Source organism: Apium graveolens, chromosome 9, assembly GCF_009905375.1.
Source record: "Apium graveolens cultivar Ventura chromosome 9, ASM990537v1, whole genome shotgun sequence".
Lineage (NCBI taxonomy): Eukaryota > Viridiplantae > Streptophyta > Magnoliopsida > Apiales > Apiaceae > Apium > Apium graveolens.
This window is the reverse complement of record NC_133655.1, coordinates 187176889-187198478: the sequence shown is the minus strand read 5'-3', so window position 1 is coordinate 187198478 and position 21590 is coordinate 187176889. Positions and strand designations below refer to the sequence as shown.

Below are 21590 nucleotides of genomic sequence, written 5' to 3'. Positions count from 1 at the left end.
AACAGTCCAAGCTTCACAGCATCTTCAGAAACACCGTTGAACTTAAAGGTGTCGCAGATCTCAATAAAATCCCTAATGTCATATTGGGATCTTCAGTTGGAGAACCCCCAAACTGAATTGAATTCTGCACCCATTGAATTATGTCAGGCTTGATCTCAAAGGTATTAGCTGTGATAGCTGGCCGGACAATGCTAGATTGAATGTCATTGATCTTGGGTTGAGAAAAATCCATCAAGGCTTTCGTTCATGCTACTGGATCTCCCATTGTAATGAGTACCTGAAACACAAACAAATAAACCGTGAAAGTAAAAGAATCCGAGTCAGTGAACTTTAACGACCACTGATAACAAGCACATAAACTAAAAATTAACACCGAGTCCCCGGCAGCGGCGCCAAAAACTTGTTAGGGTGAAAACCCGCGCTAAAATTCACGTAAGTATACGCGTTCGCAAGTAGTATAAGATATAAATCAGATTCGTTCCCACAGAGACCAGTTTATGTTAAGTTCAATTTATGCACCTATGCAACAATGTATTGTTATCGCTCAATGCTAAGACAAATAACAAATAGAGTTTTTATTAAACTAAGAGATTATACTAAATAACATTAACTAAGAGAATTGAGGTTGAATTACTATATATGACAAACATGGGATTCTAACTTCATTAAATACTTCATTCAATAGCCTTATTATTCTTAACATTAGCATGTAATGGCGATGACACTAATCAGATAACACGAAACTAGTAAACACCAACTTTCGTTGTACGAATACCCTACTACCAAGCATCCACAAAAGAGATAGAAGTTGAATAGACATCAATTATGCTTAGTCCTTATATGTCTATAAGAATTGAAAATATAACGGTTTAATACGCAATTTATCTATCGTGATTACATAGGGCAAGTAAGATGGTTAAAATTACCTATGAATCATGCATAACAAATACATGAACCTATGCTAGCATGGCAAGTTCTAAACCTCTATATTCACTGTCGCTTCAATAGAGATTAACACGCTATCTTATATGTTAGATACACACATAAGACGAATAAGCACAACCAATACTAGGATATCAATCAATCACCACACACCAAGATATCAAAATAAATTAATTATTGAAATCCATAAGTAAATCCGCTAGAATCTCATGATAATGATTAGCCCATAATTGAACTTATCCTCATCATGGGTTCCAAAGAAAGCATGGTATAAAACAAGGTCTTAATAAACTGAATAATAATCAAAGTATGAATAAACGAGATCTAGGTTCAACAAGAACGAAAATGAGCATCCAAAGTTACAACTAATTCAAAGAATCACAAGTTCAAAACAAGATCTTCTTTTTCAGAGTTGTTTTATGCTTATAGGTCTTCTCCTTGGTATCCCAATCTTCCCGGATGATGAAAACCTTTTTTTTAAAGTTTATATAAGCCCCTAGTGGACATGTACCCTTAAAATTATCAAATTCCACTCAAAAGGCTTTTTCAGCGAAATCAGCCGCGCATCAGCAGGCGGTCGTGCGCGGGTCGGAGGCGGCCGCGTGTCAGCAGGCGGCCGCATGCACTTCTGACGCAGCCGCGTGCAGCCTTTCTGGAAAATTCTGATGAATCTTATTTTGGCCATAACTTGAGTTCTACTCATCAGAATTAGGCGATTCAACTGTCCACGCGAAGCTAACGAGATTCTCTACAACTTGACAATATCCTTGGCTTCCAAATCTGATCACTTTTCATCATATTTCCTTTAAAAGCTCCTTTCGTCATTTAACTGATACCTGAAATGCAAAAATACAAAAACACATCAAAATACCAACAAATTGAGTCCAAAACACCAATTTAAGCTTGTAATAAAACGTTCCAAGTGGATATAAAATCCACTTATCAATGGTCATGGGCCAAACTGGTTAGTTGGCAGGATTGGTAAAACAAGGAAAACCAAGAAAGATGCTATGAAAATTGAGAGGATAAATTCAGCAAAATTGGAAAAGCTAAGGGAGGTATTTTATAACACAACTTATAGAGCTTTGCGTTGATTTGGGCCATCGTTAATACAACTAGGGAAAATAGAATGCCTGAAACTACATATGACTCTCCGCAAAGTAATAAAATTCTGCAGAGCAGCCGCTATCTTGCACTCGGCATCTACTTGTAAATCTCTATCAGTCATCCTTAATTTTCATGTCATATTTCACTTTTTTTATACAAGAGAATCTATCCCCTGCTGAGAATTCTGCTATATGACTGGAACGAAATATGAAGCAAGACAGTTTTTGGCATGGGAACAACTGAATTTCAATGTGACAAATCTTGGCTCAAGGCAAGACTTTGAAGATTTTCACAGCTAATGTTAAAATTGTCCTTGAATCCCCAAAAAGTCTGTGCAATTTCTTCAAGTTTACAAATCAGATTATGATCACCAAAATAAACATTCCGGAGATACAATGAGGTTAAAGATTGCAACAATCGAATCATAGGATAATAAAACGCTCTCCACAAGTATTAATAATAAGTAACTATCCAGATTTCTCGGAATATGAATACTCAGAGGGGTGTTTTACCACGTTTATGCCCTGAAACAGTTACAGACTATGTAGTGCACATAATATCTCGCTGATGCTAGGATAAAATCTGAAATATAACATTTTTGTTTCTTAATTAGTGTAAATATGATAGACATCCCCTAAGAAAATTTCCTGCATCCGTCAATAGCAAAGGTCATTGATGCGAGAATTTCTGGAAGTTCAGCATCTTTCAGATATATAGTTCTAAAACAAGATAAATACCATTCAGTTTAAATAAATATTATGAACTCTTCTCATATCTTATACATATACACAAAATATGAATAATCTGGCTAGAATACTTGTAAAAATAAACATTAAATTTGTCTCACTCAAGAACTTCTTTAATTACTTCAAGGCTTCCATGGTGATGGGGTGGTGGACTTGGTGAAAAGATAGGCGGAACTGCGGAGAATATGGTGTTCCTCTCGATTGCGTGACCACCACTTGCTGTGAGCGAGACAAGTGCGGCAAGTAATCTCTCAGTGTAGATGTATTCGGAGTGAACGTCCTTGTACTCATCGATTTTATTAAGACCTCCTACCATTGGCCCTACAATTGTGTTCTTGGATTTGGCTCACAGCTCTGAAACCACCAATCCTTACACAAGTATGTCTTGTTGTCTTTAGGAATGGATGCTCCACGGTGATGAACATTTTGGGATAGTTGTTTCCAACTTTCCATATCCAACTACATAGCTCATATTCATTAGATTTGCTCCAAGAATGTAATTTGCTTAAAAATGAATTCGTCTCGTGGTTTTAAAGACCAAATTCTAATAAAAGTTTGCAGATTTCATATATTTAATTAGTGAGGAAGCCAAACTATGCAGATCATTAGCTAAGATGAAACGGATCCACCATACCAGCCCAGAGTTCCAGCGATATTTAAATAATCCTCAAAGAGTGATGCTAAAAAGATTCTTTTGCCACATACTGAAGTGGCTTACGTCCGTGATTTAATTGAACTAGCCCCTCTAAAATTTTGATAGTAGTTAAATTAATATACGGTACATGAATTATTGCGTAGTTTAATTGATAATTTGTTTAATTAGCGCTATTTAGCTTGCTTAAAAGTTGTTTTCTAAGTATGTATTGTAAATGTTCCGTGTCTCTAATGTATGTTGATAGATAACAAGTTAATCTAAAAGTTACCTCAAGTCCAGTTGTAGACATTGTAGCGCTGGAGATATGAGCACATGATAAGACCACAAATATTGTGATAGCTTCTGACCACAGCCTCATAGGGGTAACCGTGATTCAAGAAAATGCGTAGCCTAGTTAGAAGCATTGCAGCTGTTGGTACCTTGTTATCCCAAATTAAAACCCTCGAATTAAGATGCATACATAAGTCATGGGGCGGTTCTTGATCAATTGCAAGCGCTAAATAACTCCAATCCCCTTTGGCATAGTAAAGCCAATTTGCTCCGCAAATGTAATCATCGTAAAAGCCATTTGACTTATAATATTCAATCATTGAGTCTTTAAAGCTGTATGTCTTGCGTTTGCTTTGGTCTCGGGCGAATTCAAAGATTGTAGTCGCCCATTTGACCACTTTTTTTTAGTATGCACTGTTGTCACAGAAAACTATTAATGCACATTGTTGTCATTGTCAATAATTTTCCGTGACAACAATGCCTACTCTAAAAAACTGATCAAAAGGGCCAACTACAGTCTTCGAATTCCTATTCCCCCAGAGCAAAACAAACGCAAGATATATAACTCCACAGACCCAATGATTGAACATTCTAATTCCAGTGACTTCTATGATGAGTACAATTGTGGAGCAACCGAACTTTACTATGCCGTGGGGAAATGAAGTTATTTAGGGCTTGCAACTGATCAAGAACCGCCGCATAACTTTTCTATGTATCTGAGTCGAGGGTTTTGAGTTGGAATAACAACAAATCTACCGGAAGCTGCAAATGCTTGTAACTAGGCCGCACATTTTCTTGAATCCTCGTTACTCCTACGAGGCTATGCTCGGAAACTATCACAATATTTGTGGTCTTACCGGGTGCTCTTATCTTCAACACTAATATGTCTACAACTGGACTCGAGGCAGCTTTTAGATTTTCCAGTTAATTATTAGCACAAACTAAAGACACTACACATTTACAATACGCGCTTAGAAAATAAACTTTAAGCAAACATAATAGTGTTCATTAAATAAGGCATCAATTAAACTACGCATTAATACATGTATCAAATATTAATTTAACCATTGTCTGAAAATCAGGGGGCCTAGTTCAATAAAATCATGGACGTGGGCATCCACTCCAGTATGTGGCAAATGCAGCTTTTTTAGTATCACTTTTTACGGATTATCTAAATACCGTGGGAGCTCTAGGTTGGTATTGTGGATCTGATTTTATCTTAGCTAATGATCTGCATAGTCCGGCTTCCTCACAAATTAAATATATGACTTCTGCAAACTTTTATCAAAATTCGATCTTCAATACCATACGAGATGCATCCAACAATTTTCTACTTTTCAATGATAGGTAAATTACATTCTTGGAGCAAATCCAATAAATATGAGCTATGTAGTTGGATAATGAAACAACTACTCCAAATATGTTCATCACCGTGGAACATCCATTCCTAATGACAACAAGACATACTCGTGTAAAGGCATATGGACGTGGTTTCGGAGTCGTGAGCCGAATCCAAACACAATTGTAGAGGCAATAGTAGGAGGTTCAAATAAAATTATAAGGGCTTGCAGGAGGATATTATGATCCTGGAGACAACGAGAAATATCATCTCCTGATGTCATTTGCAATGATAATGCTAAGCTGTCACTGAGTAAGATGGAAAGTACAAGACTATCATATCATACCATATCATATCTGATAGACATCAATGTTACCTTTCGTCAATGCTTTCATATGCATCGACGAACGTGTTTCCAGCCTTAACTTTCACCATTTCTTTCAGTTTTGGAAAATTAAACTCCACAATCTTGTGTACCTATAATTTTCCATGTAGACACATCACAAAGCACATCCCTGTGGATAAATAAACAGGAATACACATATATTTCGAGTACTAAACTATTCAATTATGTACTACAAAACATAATTTACTTAATGAGAACTAATGTGTACTCTAAGATAACTTAGATTCACCGGATAGTACATACAGTCCGATGATTCTTAACTTGAGTGTCCATCTTCAACCTCCACCCTTGCAAATCCTAAGAATCAAAATACACAAAGAATAAAAAAAAAACAACTGATATCCGTTATTATCCCATATATGTAACAAGCAAAAACACATATGTATTACAAAAAGCCTATCAATTATTCAATTCTCTAAGTTAACCAAACTAGCTTATAACTAGTGCGATGCACGGGCTAACTAGTAACTAGCTTAATTTATTAAGCATTCATTATCTTTTATATGAGTTTTGAGTAAGTTTGTTATTCAATTTTTTTACTCTTATACAATTTAGTTATGTGTTATTATTTACATTTTAGTCAATAATTTTGTAGATTTTGTTGAATATTTGGGGGTTTTTTTTCTTGTTTTTTCTATAACTTCAATTTTTTGCGAATATTTTTTGTTGTTTTTTCTGTGGTGGTGTTTCTTATTTTTTGTTCATAAATTAAAGTTATTACATATGTAGATTATATGATTGTAGGAAGGCATTGGTGCTTTATCTTGGTTTTTGTGCATAAATTAAAGTTATTTAATATGCAGATTGAGATTTTAGGAAGATAATCTCAAGTGTAAGAACATCATTTACCTTGATTAGTATAATGTGCTTTAGTTCTACGTTAATTTCCCTTCGAATTCTTGTAACATGGGAAACATGCTAGAGGACATCATGGATATATTTTGCACGATACAGATAACATTTGCATGATAGTTGGTCTCTTTTTTACTAAAATTGTTAAATTCATGATATGTTAGTGTTTAACAAAATGCATGTGTGCAGTATTCAACCTCACACTGGGAGATCACACGAAAGCACAAGTGACAAAGGCAGCTTACGATGCTGGCACCACAACAAAACCTATTGTTGTGTGTATTTCCGCGGTGCAAAAAAGATTTTCTTTTTTGACACTGTAAAAACATCATTTTCACTGGTTTCATAATAATATACAGGAACAATAAAACCGAATGGATGAAATTTTAATGTATATACATGGCCTATAATCAAAATAAACATAAAGCTAATCTATTGACATATATATGCAAGTTGTAATAAAGGTAATCCGGTGGCTTTTTTTTCCTAGCTAACCTTCGTCAAATATCTCATTTCATATAATACAGTACTAAGAAATAAGCCAAAAAAATCTTATTTTTGAATGGAGAAACATCCAAACCTCCCACTATTTAACGGAAATTCATCCCACTACAAAGCATAGAAACCACCAAAAGCCTAATTTGCCAAGAGCACTCTGTGCATGTATCATGATGTATAATATAATTTTAAGTTTTTTCACCATTAAAGTTTTTGAAAATTTGCCAAAGTGTCCCCACGAGAATTCAAAAATATAAGGAGGTATTCACAAAATATAGTCGATGTCCACCCAAGATTTAATTCCTAAATCCGCCCCTGCGGCCACTCAACAAATTTCCTCACCCAGTTGTCATCTTTCTTTATCGCGATGGCTTTTGATTTGGGTACCAACACAAGAAACCAAGTCCAATATCAAACGTCTGATTCGTGAAGGGACAGAAGCCAAAACATGGCTAATTCCAGTTTCCCAACATCAACATTTCCAAATCATAACTCAATTGTATTTGGCTTGTATCCATCTTATCATGGAATTGTCGCTAATAACTTATTGATCCAAAAACTGTTGACACTTTCAAGCATCAAGAGTTTGACACCAAATGGTGGCTTGGGGAGCCTTTGTGGAAAACTAATATGAAGCAGGGCATGTATTTGAAACAGCCGGGTTATTCAAAATCAGGGTATTAGTCTACTCATAAATTTTATTCTCCTCCTATTTATTTTTAAATATAGTAAAAGCTTCTGTATTTCTTCTTGGTAGCAAAGGTGTAACCTTTACAGTGAAGTGTTTTGGTTATATAATTAACACATTATTGCCATAGAGCTAATTTCTGGAACCAAAAGCTTGTTTAGGTATCTAGTTATGCTTTCATTTCATGTGCCAATTTGACAAATATTAATCAGATTCAAGTCAATTTTTAGATTTAACTATAAAATAATCTTCAGCACAAGTACCCTTTCCATATAATTTAATTGCTTATTGCTTGCGCACATAGCGGTTGTAGAATATTTCAGTGTTTATTCAGTCTAAGGTTTACTGTATACGTATGTGCAGCGAATTGAAGGGTTTCTATCTGACCGAAGCATTACCTGATGAATTTGAAAACCTGACTAATCTGGTTGCAATATAAGTATCTTTCTTTCACTTGAATTGGAATGCCCATATGTTGTATAAGCGGCCTATCATGTCTTCAGCATTTAGCATGAACCTGTTTGGTCAAATGGCAATATACAGGCATTTAAAGATTAAAACTGTCATTGTGCCGAAATATCAATTTACAAACACTGATTTAATACGTCTTATGCAAAAGAAATCGAGCTCTTCACTACTGCATTAAAGCACCCCCCCCCCTTCTCTCAACATATCCTAAATTAAATTCCAAGAGTAAAATGTAAGAGTAGTTGTTTAGAACTCTTCTTTCCGCAGATCACTTTTGGGAAATCGTATTGGTGGTTTGATTCTCCAGGAAATAACCAATATTTCTACACTTGAGTAACTGAGAGTACAAAATATGAAAAGCATAATATGAAAACCATTGTAGGACATAGGCATGTCTCTGAAATGCTCAGTATACTACTCTAAATCAAAGTAAGAGATGCTTGGAGAGGAATTGATTGGCTGGTACGTCCCAGAAGTATGCAGAGCTTATGATCACTCTCATGATTGTCCTTGTTTTAATTTTGTACTTAGGTTGAAATTGAGCTATACTGCATAATGTTTTTTGCACTTATGTATTATTACCAGTAGTCAGCTAATGAAAGCAGAGTCTTAACAATAACTCATAACTTCCCTTCTTTAAATCTAGATTAAGAAAACAAAACTTATAAACTACCAGGAGCCTCACAACCGTTTTTAAACAATATGTTAGGATTATCTTACTTCACTTCTATACTCACTTGCCTCTGCTAACAGTGATAGTGTCAGATTTTTGCTACTTATAAGGCTATCTAAGCAAATGAAGGCCTACAATTTGTTCTAGTGGGCTATATCAACCACCAAGTTATGTTGGCATTGCACATAAACTACATAAACATACTTGCAAAACAATAAAAATAAACAAAAATTCTCATCAAATCAACCCTAATAAAACACCCATTTTTCAAAAGCCCCATCAAAATGCAAAAACCACAATACCAAGAAAATAGTAAAGGTACCAAAAAAATAAAGAAAGGTAACATACCGTGGAGAAGAGATTGATGGTAGGGAAGAACGTGAGTCTGAGATGGAGAAAAGGTGTTCGGAGGCAGCAACAGTCGATCGATTCTTAAAATTAACCAACTTCTGAGAATTCACCAGTTTGAAGCTCCGAATCCTACTTATAAGCTCAGTCCTTGATTCGGTCAGTTCCTACGAAAAAACCCAACATATCATACTTGCTATAAACCAAAATTTACAAACACAACACAATTTACAATTTTATGCAGTTAAAATACTATGGTCAGAATGCAAATCATTAAGCTATTAACGAAAAAGGTGAGTTTAAAATATACATACAGTAGGATAGTTGAAACAATCAAAACCCTCAATCTCACTGATGCCCCTGACACCCTCAAGCAGATTGTTATAGAATACATCTGGGTCATGACCCATCGAAGTCTCCACACCCATCCCAGTCACAACAACTCGTCTGTGATTTGTAGGTGGTTTCTTCTTTATAACATCTACCATCAGAGGTTGCACAGCTACTGCCATTGCTTCCCCTAACATAGAAATAGACTATATTGTCAGTTTGGATATCGGAAGATATCGCACAATTAAATGGTATTGCTAAACATCTTCTTTGCTTTCTGTTAATAAGTTTTCAGACATAACATTAATAACACAAATGAGAACGATGATAACTGAAAAAACATCACCGATATACTTCCTGTGCACTGTAAAGGTGTCCAGTTGTAAATATATCCGTGGAAACCCAAATTTCCTACATGATACGGCCAAAAACATTGGATAAGAGGGGCCAACTCTAAGCGAATTTTATCAGTATTAAGACAATATCGTCATAAAGTTTTACACGTCAACAAAGAATGTTCCTATTAATTAAGATTTCTTTTTCGACGCGATTATGAACAATCGGCCTATTAATAAACACTTTCAAACAATAACAATAAATGAATGAGTGATACACTTCCCATAAACACGGAACTCCTTGTTCCGTTTAGCTCTTAAAGGAAGGTCTTCTCAATAATCTCTTAACAGGAAAGACAGCAACTCCGAAAGAAAGTAATAGTCATATCAGACAAACTAAACACCATCCACCTTCATCTTACTCCGAGAGACGTGATTAATTATTCATTTAATTAATTAAAAAATCATTTAGGAAATAACAAAATTGTTATCAGAATACGAAACACAACTATCAACCCAAGCAAAACAAATTGACACCGCTGGATCAATATAAAATAGCAGCACAGCAAACACACAATTAATAGTAACTAAAATTATAGACAAATACACAAAACAGAATAAAAACAAACTCAACAAAAATAGACAGTTATATCTATAAAAGCAGGCAGATATACCAGAACGGGGAGCAGGTAGAATCCTCTTACGCCTCGAAACATCTAGAAAATGAAAACAAAAGCCTTATCACCGAATAAAAAATCCTTGGAGCACAGGCTTTCAGACCTATAATACTCATCACAGGGTTGGAATGAGCTATAATACAAACAATGAAGGTGAATTTAGATAGTTGAATCAAGTGAGGGGATAGTGAGATAGTGATTATGCAAAAGGTAGCACAGACACAAGATCCTGAAATTTTTTGAAGGACATATATGATTTACATTCTTTCTGCCCATATCACAGAATTTTCGTACATATAAATTTTGTTTGATAATTTATGACAGATAGATTCTGTTGAACAAAGCACCCATAAGTGTATTTAATAAATCATGATGAAAATGTTAAATTTTATAATAATAACTACCCATAGGAGAACCTGGAAGAAGAAGAAATCAAGACGGGCCTTGTTGAGTGAAGCCTTAAGTTAAAACTGAGGTGTGGTGATTGAGTTGAATGAATTGAGAGCTGGGTTTGGGATGAAGAGTCGATCTGAGTGTGTGTCTTCCGACATTGTCAAACTAGACATTGTCAAACTGAAACATAAGTACTGGATTCAAACCACACACTTAACAAACCAAAAGTAAAACAAAGTTTGAAAAATATATTCCAAGCCATCTCTCTAAAGTAAAGTTGAAAAAAGAAAAGTTATTCCAAGGCATCTGAAAATATGTTAGGATACAAATGATCCAGGACTCATCTAGCGAGCCAGGATTTAGTTCCGGTTCAGTTCGGCCGAACAATGCAGTCCCACGGCCATAACAAAAACACCAAGTCTCGCATGATGATCATTGGCCTGGCCCGAAGCAAAAAAAAAGGTCAAGCGGTACTCTCTCGTTCATACTCTCATACACATATACACTGTGTTGCCTTGCACACACCCACCAGTTACAAAAAAATATGCTTCCTTGATTCTTTGTTTTACATTATCATTCATATTAATTATTCATATAAACATAATTTTAAAGAATTTAAGTTAAATGTTTAATTGATATTTGTACTTTTAATTATTTTTTTGATATATGTTAATTATTCATATATTTTATTTTAATAACACGTTAGCATCTTTTATACTAAATAATCAAAGTCCTTAAATATTTCTAAGTTCAAATCTAATAACTACATTTGAATTAAATATTTACTTCATATTAAAATATTAAGATCAGGGTTTAAAACTAGTATACTATGAACGATGGACACTCTGAAGTTTGCAAACAGGCTCTTCTGATTTTTTTCTAGGGGACCCCAAATTTAAAAGGCATCTTTTTTTTTCTTTGAATCAACTTTTTAAATTTACTAATATCCAAATTATGAAATGTAATTTCTCAATCTTACCAACTGTTTCATAAAAATCTGACTGTGTTTCATTTCATAACATATTCAATATACCTTTCAAGTTTTTTGACAAAATATAGAAAGTTTTCACTTTTCATTAAATTAAATATAGTGCAGCCCGGACAAACCCCAACCGTTGATACAACACGTGGTAAAATAAATATCATACTAAAAACAATTAGATGATTTATTTTCTATTATTTAACACATAAAATTTTAAAATTCTTCAAAATAAAAACAAAATCAAAAACATCCCAAGCCATCCAAATTGCACAAACATCTCTGAAAATAACAATATCGCAATTGACCATATCCATAAAAACTATGATTAACCCAATATTCAGAAAAACAGAAACACCAATGACATAAAATGAGATTGGATAAGCGGCACCCAGCTATCTACATGCCGGATACCAGCTATAAACATGTCGAAAGTGTAAATCCATGAAAGATTTAGTTGTTCATACTGAAATTCGATGGCTCGATAGATAATATAATATTCTAACTGTCAAGGCAAATGGGACAGTCTCTTATGCAAATGGGACAGTCCCTTTACAAATGAGACAGTGTATGTGACAGTCTCTTTTAACTGCAGAAAATAAATTACTGAAATATAAATGCAGTAATAAAGAAATTAAACAATGCAGAACACCAAGAGTTTTCACTTGGTTCGACCCCTACACCTAGTCTATGGCCTACATCCAAGTCCCCATGCCAACTAGCATAGAGAATGTATTATATCAACTTTAATAAAAGAACTTACAGTCTTTTCCTTGATTACAAATATAGCACCTGAAAGAAACCCTTTCCCAAGCTACCTTGCTACCTACCCCACTGCTATTCCTTAGCCTTCTAGCTACCTTGCTATACTTTGAAATCAAGCTTGCCACAACCCGGCACAAAGTTGATATGAATACACGAGTACAAGTAAAAACAGATTGATTACAACTCAAACTAGGCTTCTTGTTTGACTGGATATTCAAGAGATATAAAACAAGAATGGTGTTTCAGATTATAAAGATAGAACATGGAATCATTAGGTGTAATCTGAAAATATGAGATGTGTCTTCTTCTTTGATAGAATATTCAAGAGAATGAAATAAGAAGAGTTTTTAGAGAATAAAGATAGAACATGGAATAAGCACTCTTGTTGAATCTGAAAAACAAGATGTGTATTTATACACACAAATCTAACGGGTTTGATTTTCAAAACAAAGAAGAGATAAGATTGGATAATCTATTTGTTTGAAAATATTTGAATAAGTCTTTGTAAAACAACCCGTTAGTTGGTTGTAAAAGATAAACATTAGAAATGATAAGATTAGAATAGTTCAAATAGGTTTATCAAGATAGAGTTTGTTTTGGAGATAAACTTGTTTACCCAGTCAAATAGAATTACACCAAACCCTATCACTTACAACAACTAAGACCCATAATCTGCATTCTCCACGTACATCTTGAATTAGGTCATCATCAGAAATCTGCAAATCAACATTCTCCCCCTTTTATGATGATGACAAAGAGAACAATTGCTTCCCCTATCAAAAATACTTTAAGCTCTGTTCAAGATGTTAGTAACAAGAAAATAGCATATGCAGATTATATCGTTATGCAACAGATATAACAATAAGTATAGAATCAAATGAAATTAGTACATAATCAAAATCGAAAAATATCAAAATCGAAAAATAACTCTTTCTCCCCCTCAACATCATAAAAGGGACAAAAGAATTAATCACACAAGGAGCACATACCAAGTTCTCGACGCATCAAACAAAATCTATCTTCAGCTAAGGACTTAGTGAAGATATCTGCACGCTATTTCTCAGTAGAAATATAAATAAGCTCAATATTACCTTTAGAAACATTATCTCGTAGAAAATGGTGACGAACATCAATATGTTTAGTACGAGAATGCATAACAGGATTTTTAGAGATATTAATTGCAGAGGTATTATCACAATAAATAAGAATATTTGAGTAAGAAATACCAAAATCCTGCAATATTTGTTGCATCCACAAAATTTGAGCACAGCAACTTCCAGCTGCAATGAACTCTCCTTCAGCTGTAGAGAGAGCTACTGAAGTTTGCTTTTTACTATGCCATGCAACTAAACAATCTCCTAAAAATTCACAAGCACCACTTGTGCTTTTTCTATCAACCTGTGACCCTGCATAGTCAGCATCTGAAAAACCGATTAAGTCAAAGGAAGAGGAACTTGGATAAAATAATCCCAAGTCACTCGTATCTTTCAAATATTTATAAATACGTTTAACGACATTCAAGTGAGATTCTTTAGGTTGAGATTGAAAACGAGCACACAAGCATACACTATACATAATGTCAGGTCGTGAGGCAGTTAAATATAACAATGAATCAATCATACCTCGAAATTTAGTGACATCTACAGGTGTACCTTGTTCATCCTTGATAAGTGGATTTTATATCCACTTGGAATGCTTTATTACAAGCTTAAATTGGTGTTTTGGACTCAAGTTGTTGGTATTTAGATATGTTTTTGTGTTATTGTATTTCAGGTATCAGTTAATGAAGAAAAGAGCTTTTAAAGGAAATATGATTAAAAGTGATCAGAATTGGAATCCAAGGCCATTGTCAAGTTGTAGAGAATCTCAATAGCTTCGCGTGGGCAGTTGAATCGCCTAATTCCGACGAGTAGAACTCAAGTTATGGCCAAAACAAGATTCATCACAATATTTTTCCCAGTCAGCAGAGCTGAGCGCCCGCTCAGAGAGCTGAGCGCCCGCTCAGGAGAGCTGAGCGGCCGCTCAGGGCGCAGCTGGTCGCTGATTTCGCTGAAAAAGCCTTTTTTGAGTAGAATTTGACGATTTTAAGGGTCCAGGTCCACTAGGGGCGTATATATACTTAAAAAAAGGGTTTTCATCATCCGGGAAGATTGGGATACCAAGGAGAAGACCTAGAAGCACAAAACAACTCCAAAAAGAAGATCTTGTTTTCAACTTGTGATTCTTTGAATTAGTTGTAACTTTGGATGCTCGTTTTCGTTCTTGTTGAACCTAGATCTCGTTTATTCGTACTTTAATTATTATTTAGTTTATTAAGACCTTGTTTATACAATGCTTTCATTGGAACCCATGGTGACGATGAGTTCGATTATGGGCTAATCGTTGTCATGGGATTCTAGCGGATTTACTTATGGATTTCAATAATTAATTGTTTCGATATCTTGGTGTGTGGTGATTGATTGATATCCTAGTATTGGTTGTGCTTATTCGTCTTATGTGCGTAGCTACATATAAGATAGCGTGTTAATCTCTATTGAAGCGACAGTGAATATAGAGGTTTAGAACTTGCCATGCTAGCATAGGTTCATGTATGTGTATGCATGATTCGTAGGTAACTCTAACCATTTTACTTGCCCTAGGTAATCAAGATAGATAACTTGTTCTTAAACCATTATGTTGTCAAATTCTATAGACATATAGGGTCTCAATATAATTGGTGCCTATTCAGCTTCTATCTCTTTTGTGGATGTCTGGTAGAATGGTACTCGTGCAACGAAAGTTGGCGTTTATCAGTTTCGTGTTATCTGATTAGTGTCCTCATCATTACATGCTAAGGTTAAGAACGAGAAGGCTATTGAATGAAGTATTTAATGAAGTTAGAATCCCATGTTTGTCATATATAGTAATTCAACTTCAATTCTCTTAGTTAATGTTATTTAATATAATCTCTTAGTTTAATAAAAACCCAATTTGTTATTTGTCTTAGCATTGAGGGATAACCATACATTGTTGCATAGGTGCATAAATTGAACTTAACCTAAACCAGTCTCTGTGGGAACGAATCTGATTTATATCTTATACTACTTGCGAACGCGTATACTTGCGTGAATATTAGCGCGTGTTTTCGCCCTAAAAAGTTTTTGGCGCCGCTGCCGGGGACTTGGTGTTAATTTTTAGTTTATGTGCTTGTCATCAGTGGTCGTTAAAGTTCACTGACTCAGATTCTTTTACTTTCACGGTTTATTTGTTTGTGTTTCAGGTACTCATTACAATGGGAGATCCAGCAGCACGAACGAAAGCCTTGATGGATTTTTCTCAACCCAAGATCAATGACATTCAATCTAGCATTGTCAGGCCAGCTATCACAGCTAATACCTTTGAGATCAAGCCTGGCATAATTCAATGGGTACAGACTTCAGTCCAGTTTGGGGGTTCTCCAATGGAAGATCCCAATACGCACATTAGGGATTTCATTGAGATCTGCGACACATTCAAGTTCAACGGTGTTTCCGAAGATGCTATGAAGCTGAGACTATTCCCATTCTCTTTGAAGGACAAGGCTAAGAGCTGGTTACACTCTCTACCAGCTGGTTCGATTACTACTTGGGAAGATCTTGCTTAGAAGTTTCTTACTAAATTCTTCCCTATGGCGAAGACAGCTGCACTCAGGAATGCTATTACTCAATTTGCGCAGCAAACGGGAGAATCGCTAAGTGAAGCTTGGGAGCGCTACAAGGAGATGCTTAGGAAGTGTCCTCATCATGGAATTCCTGATTGGATGATCATCACTTGTTTTTACAATGGGTTGGGAGCACAGTCCAGACCCATGCTCGATGCAGCATCAGGCGGAGCATTATGGGCAAAGAGCTATAAGGAAGCTTATGATTTAATTGAACTGATGGCTGCTAATGAATATCAGTATCCAACCCAGAGATATCCACAGGGCAAGGTAGCATGAGTACTTGAGGTGGATACAGCTACGGCTATCACTGCTCAACTAAAGGCGTTGTCTATGAAGATCGATTCTCTGGATAACTATGGTGTTAAGCAGATAATTAGTGTTTGTGAGCTGTGTGCAGGTCCGCATGCGACAGAACAATGCGCTATATTTAGCGACTCAGCTCAGTTTGTGAGCAACTTTCAGAGATCGCAACAGCCAGTTCCTGCCACTTATCATCCTGACAACTGAAATCATCCTAACTTCAGCTGGAGCAACAATCAGAATGTGATGCAACAGCCGTTCCAGACGTTTGGAAATAAGCTGTTCAACTCTCTTGGTTTTCAGCAACAACTCCAACTTCAACAACAAACTCATGATGCAGGTCTATCTTCGAATGAAAAATCTGAATTAGAGGAGTTGAGGCTTATATGCAAAAACCAGGCTCTTATATGCCAAAGCCAAGCTGTTTCTATCAAGACTCTGGAGAACCAAATAGGGCAAATTGCTAATGCCTTATTGAATCGACCACCAGGAACGCTTCCTAGTGATACAGAAGCCAATCCAGGAAAGAGGGAAGTTGAAGAACATGTGAACGCCATCACCTTAAGGTCTGGAAAGGTCGCAAGCCCCCAAATTCAGCAAGACGAAGAGCCTGAAAAATCTCAAGATTCAGAAAATACAGTTTTGGCTGAAGAAGATGTGCCGAAGGAAGTAGAGGTGGAACCAAGGAAGACTACTGTGGAACACACTCCTCCTGAGGGTAATACAGGGGAGAAACAGATCTATCCTCCACCTCCTTTTCCAAAGAGGCTGCAGAAGAAAAATCCGGATAAGCAGTTTGAGAAGTTTCTGGAGGTGTTCAAGAAACTTCATATCAACATACCTTTCGCTGAAGCTCTTGAACAGATGCCTAGCTATGCGAGGTTTATGAAAGGTATTCTCTCTCGGAAAGTGAAGCTCGATGACTTAGAGATCGTTGCTCTAACGGAGGAATGCAGTGCTGTGCTGCAACAGAAGTTGCCTCCGAAGCTTAAAGATCCTGGAAGCTTCACTATTCCTTGCACCATCGGAAACTTGTCGTTCAACAAGTGTTTATGTGATTTAGGAGCTAGCATCAATCTGATGCCCTTATCTATCTTCAAGAAGCTTGGTCTGCCTGAGCCGAAACCAACATACATGTCATTGCAACTAGCTGACCGTTCCATCGCTTATCCACGAGGTATAGTGGAGGATGTCTTGGTCAAGGTGGATAAACTCTTCTTCCCTGCTGACTTTGTAATTCTTGATTTCGAGAAAGATAAGAAGATTCCCATTATCTTGGGAAGACCATTCTTGGCTACAGGCCGAACTATGATCAATGTGCAAAAAGGAGAGCTTACGATGAAGGTTCATGATCAGAAGGTCACTTTCAATGTGTTCAAGGAAATAAAATTACCCACAGCTAAAGAGGAGTGCTTTAAAGTAGAGCAAATTCAGGTTTTGAATGCACCTCTGTGGAAGAGGAAGTTGGATGTACCATTCGATTCTCTTGGGTTAGCAGAGCTGAAAATTTCTCAGGATCGTCTCGAGTCGTCTATTGAAGATGCTCCTACACTTGAGCTCAACCCACTGCCAAATCACTTGAGTTATTCATTCTTAGGTGCACCCCCTGACAAGGGGTTGGGATATATCTTTGATAATGTAGAGGGTAGCCGAACGGATCCTCCAGTTCCTATAGAGGGTTCTTCTTATGTGCAGCAGGTAGTTGATAGGACTGGTGTTGGTGACGAGCAGTACAGGCGAGTAATTAGGCGTATGGAGGCCATGCACGATATTCACCGTCATTTTGCTGAAGATTTGACACACGCTTTCGGTACTATTTTCCGAGACACTAGTGGCGAGGTTGATTGGCCACCTGATCCTCCACCCGAAGAGGGTGATCTTTCCGACGACTAGGTATGCCTGAAATCCTTATTATTGCCTTCAATGAGGACATTGAAAATTTTAAGTTTGGGGGTGATAATGTAAGGATTTGTAGTGTGTGTCCATATAGATTCATATAGATTCATGTTGCATGTTTAGTTATAGTTCATTCATATTTTTGTATGACTGTTCATTTAGGACATACTTGTTTGTTTTTATGCAATTTCATATAGTTGCATTTGCATGCATATTTAGCATGATCCCTTAAGATGGACTATGATATTTGATAAGTTGATGTTGATTTGAGTGTCGTGATGACAAATAGAGGGATGTTTAAGTCCTAATGAATTGATTTGCATGCCAGAAACAAATATTTTCACAAAGTCTTATAGGGTTGCTTTTGATCTAGATCATGATCTTACTTGTTTGTTTTTGAGATTTAATCACTTGGTTATATTTAGAATTTGTGATATTCTCGTAGTGACGTAAAAACACTGATTCTTTTTTATCTGGAGAAAAACTTGGATTTCATTGCTAGTTGTTGTAAGGCTAGGTGTCAAATGGCTAGTAGCCGGCTCATATTTTTATGAGTAGTCTAGGGTTGAATGAGATGGAGCGAAACACACTCATTCAGAAATTGTTGAAAAAAAAAGAAAAAAAAAGAAAAAAAAGAAAAAAAAGAAAAAAAAGAAAGAAAAAAAGTATGTGTTTATGCACAATTGATCAAGAGTGAGCTCTTTAATACTCGAGTTATTAAGTTCTAGGGGACTTTGTGCCTAGTGACCTAAGGCTTTTATAGTCTGGGATGCGCTAACCTAACGCTCGCTACATGGGTATTATTGTATAAGTCTTTTGGGACCTCATTCATTGCACGATCAAATAAGCATCTTTGCTATGTGTTCAATAATAGTGTGAATCCTTGTATAACTCTAGTATAAAGGAGGTGTTGTGAGTCATAATGCGTTTATTGTCTATTCTGTTTATAAACTTTGATTGTTTCAATGATAGATAAGTTATGGTTATTGATCTAGTATCGAGAGTATATCTGTTAAGCATCCACACACACACGTTTCTGGTTTGTGATTTGGTTTGTGGGATTTATTCGAACTCTGTTTAAAGTCATTGCATTTTTAGAGGCATTGGCTTATTCATTTGGTTATGGTTATTCTGAGGGGATCGATTGCATTGTCATTTAGTTGCATTCATGCATTAGGTTTGTTTTATAGTTTTGAGTCTGTTTATGCTTGAGGACAAGCATCGATTCAAGTTTGGGGGTATGATAAGTGGATTTTATATCCACTTGGAATGCTTTATTACAAGCATAAATTGGTGTTTTGGACTCAAGTTGTTGGTATTTTGATGTGTTTTTGTGTTATTGCATTTCAGGTATCAGTTAAATGAAGAAAAGAGCTTTTATAGGAAATATGATTAAAAGTGATCAAAATTGGAAGCCAAGGCCATTGTCAAGTTGTAGAGAATCTCAATAGCTTCGCGTGGGCAGTTGAATCGCCTAATTCTGACGAGTAGAACTCAAGTTATGGCCAAAACAAGATTCATCAGAATATTTTTCCCAGTCAGCAGAGCTGAGCGCCCGCTCAGAGAGCTGAGCGCCCGCTCAGGAGAGTTGAGCGGCCGCTCGGGGCGCGGCTGGTCGCTGATTTCGCTGAAAAAGCATTTTTTGAGTAGAATTTGACGATTTTAAGGGTCCAGGTCCACTAGGAGCGTATATATACTTAAAAAAAAGGGTTTTCATCATCCGGGAAGATTGGGATACCAAGGAGAAGACCTAGAAGCACAGAACAACTCCAAAAAGAAGATCTTGTTTTCAACTTATGATTTTTTGAATTAGTTGTAACTTTGGATGCTCATTTTCGTTCTTGTTGAACCTAGATCTCGTTTATTCGTACTTTGATTATTATTTAGTTTATTAAGACCTTGTTTATACCATGCTTTCATTGGAACCCATGGTGACGATGAGTTCGATTATGGGCTAATCGTTGTCATGGGATTCTAGCGGATTTACTTATGGATTTCAATAATTAATTGTTTCGATATCTTGGTGTGTGGTGATTGATTGATATCCTAGTATTGGTTGTGCTTATTCGTCTTATGTGCGTAGCTAACATATAAGATAGCGTGTTAATCTCTATTGAAGCGACAGTGAATATAGAGGTTTAGAACTTGCCATGCTAGCATAGGTTCATGTATGTGTATGCATGATTCGTAGGTAACTCTAACCATTTTACTTGCCCTAGGTAATCAAGATAGATAACTTGTTCTTAAACCATTATGTTGTCAAATTCTATAGACATATAGGGTCTCAATATAATTGGTGCCTATTCAGCTTCTATCTCTTTTGTGGATGTCTGGTAGAATGGTACTCGTGCAACAAAAGTTGGCGTTTATCAGTTTCGTGTTATCTGATTAGTGTCCTCACCATCACATGCTAAGGTTAAGAACGAGAAGGCTATTGAATGAAGTATTTAATGAAGTTAGAATCCCATGTTTGTCATATATAGTAATTCAACTTCAATTCTCTTAGTTAATATTATTTAATATAATCTCTTAGTTTAATAAAAACCTAATTTGTTATTTGTCTTAGCATTGAGGGATAACCATACATTGTTGCATAGGTGCATCAATTGAACTTAACCTAAACTAGTCTCTGTGGGAACGAATCTGATTTATATCTTATACTACTTGCGAACGCGTATACTTGCGTGAATATTAGCGCGTGTTTTCGCCCTAACAAGTTTTTGGCGCCGCTGCCGGGGACTTGGTGTTAATTTTTAGTTTATGTGCTTGTCATCAGTGGTCGTTAAAGTTCACTGACTCGGATTCTTTTACTTTCACGGTTTATTTGTTTGTGTTTCAGGTACTCATTACAATGGGAGATCCAGCAGCACGAACGAAAGCCTTGATGGATTTTTCTCAACCCAAGATCAATGACATTCAATCTAGCATTGTCAGGCCAGCTATCACAGCTAATACCTTTGAGATCAAGCCTGGCATAATTCAATGGGTACAGACTTCAGTCCAGTTTGGGGGTTCTCCAATGGAAGATCCCAATACGCACATTAGGGATTTCATTGAGATCTGCGACACATTCAAGTTCAACGGTGTTTCCGAAGATGCTATGAAGCTGAGACTATTCCCATTCTCTCTGAAGGACAAGGCTAAGAGCTGGTTACACTCTCTACCAGCTGGTTCGATTACTACTTGGGAAGATCTTGCTTAGAAGTTTCTTACTAAATTCTTCCCTATGGCGAAGACAGCT

The 21590-nt window shown here is 36.2% G+C and overlaps 1 protein-coding gene and 1 non-coding gene across 6 annotated transcripts; both read right to left on the bottom strand.

Annotated features, from left to right (window-relative positions):
• Nucleotides 1–1267: 1267 nt before the first annotated feature.
• Nucleotides 1268–11224, bottom strand: LOC141684863 (uncharacterized). Of its 5 annotated transcripts, none has more exons than XM_074490001.1 (8): nucleotides 10751–11224; nucleotides 10332–10373; nucleotides 9307–9512; nucleotides 8993–9159; nucleotides 7902–8020; nucleotides 5709–5762; nucleotides 5406–5536; nucleotides 2767–5306 (listed from the first exon to the last, which is right to left on the bottom strand). In XM_074490001.1, the coding sequence occupies exons 3-5, from the start codon at nucleotides 9502–9504 to the stop codon at nucleotides 7954–7956; spliced, it is 432 nt and encodes a 143-aa protein (XP_074346102.1). In that variant the 5' UTR covers nucleotides 9505–9512; nucleotides 10332–10373; nucleotides 10751–11224; the 3' UTR covers nucleotides 2767–5306; nucleotides 5406–5536; nucleotides 5709–5762; nucleotides 7902–7953. The 5 variants fall into 5 exon arrangements, with proteins under 5 accessions (XP_074346101.1, XP_074346102.1, XP_074346099.1 ...); XM_074489998.1 differs by having other exon boundaries at nucleotides 5406–5574; nucleotides 10332–10467; nucleotides 10751–11223; XM_074489997.1 differs by having other exon boundaries at nucleotides 10332–10467; nucleotides 10751–11223.
• Nucleotides 11225–16132: 4908 nt separating this feature from the next.
• On the bottom strand, nucleotides 16133–16239 carry LOC141687644 (small nucleolar RNA R71). Its single transcript, XR_012561134.1, has one exon. It is a non-coding gene; the product is annotated as a small nucleolar RNA R71 (small nucleolar RNA).
• Nucleotides 16240–21590: the final 5351 nt, after the last annotated feature.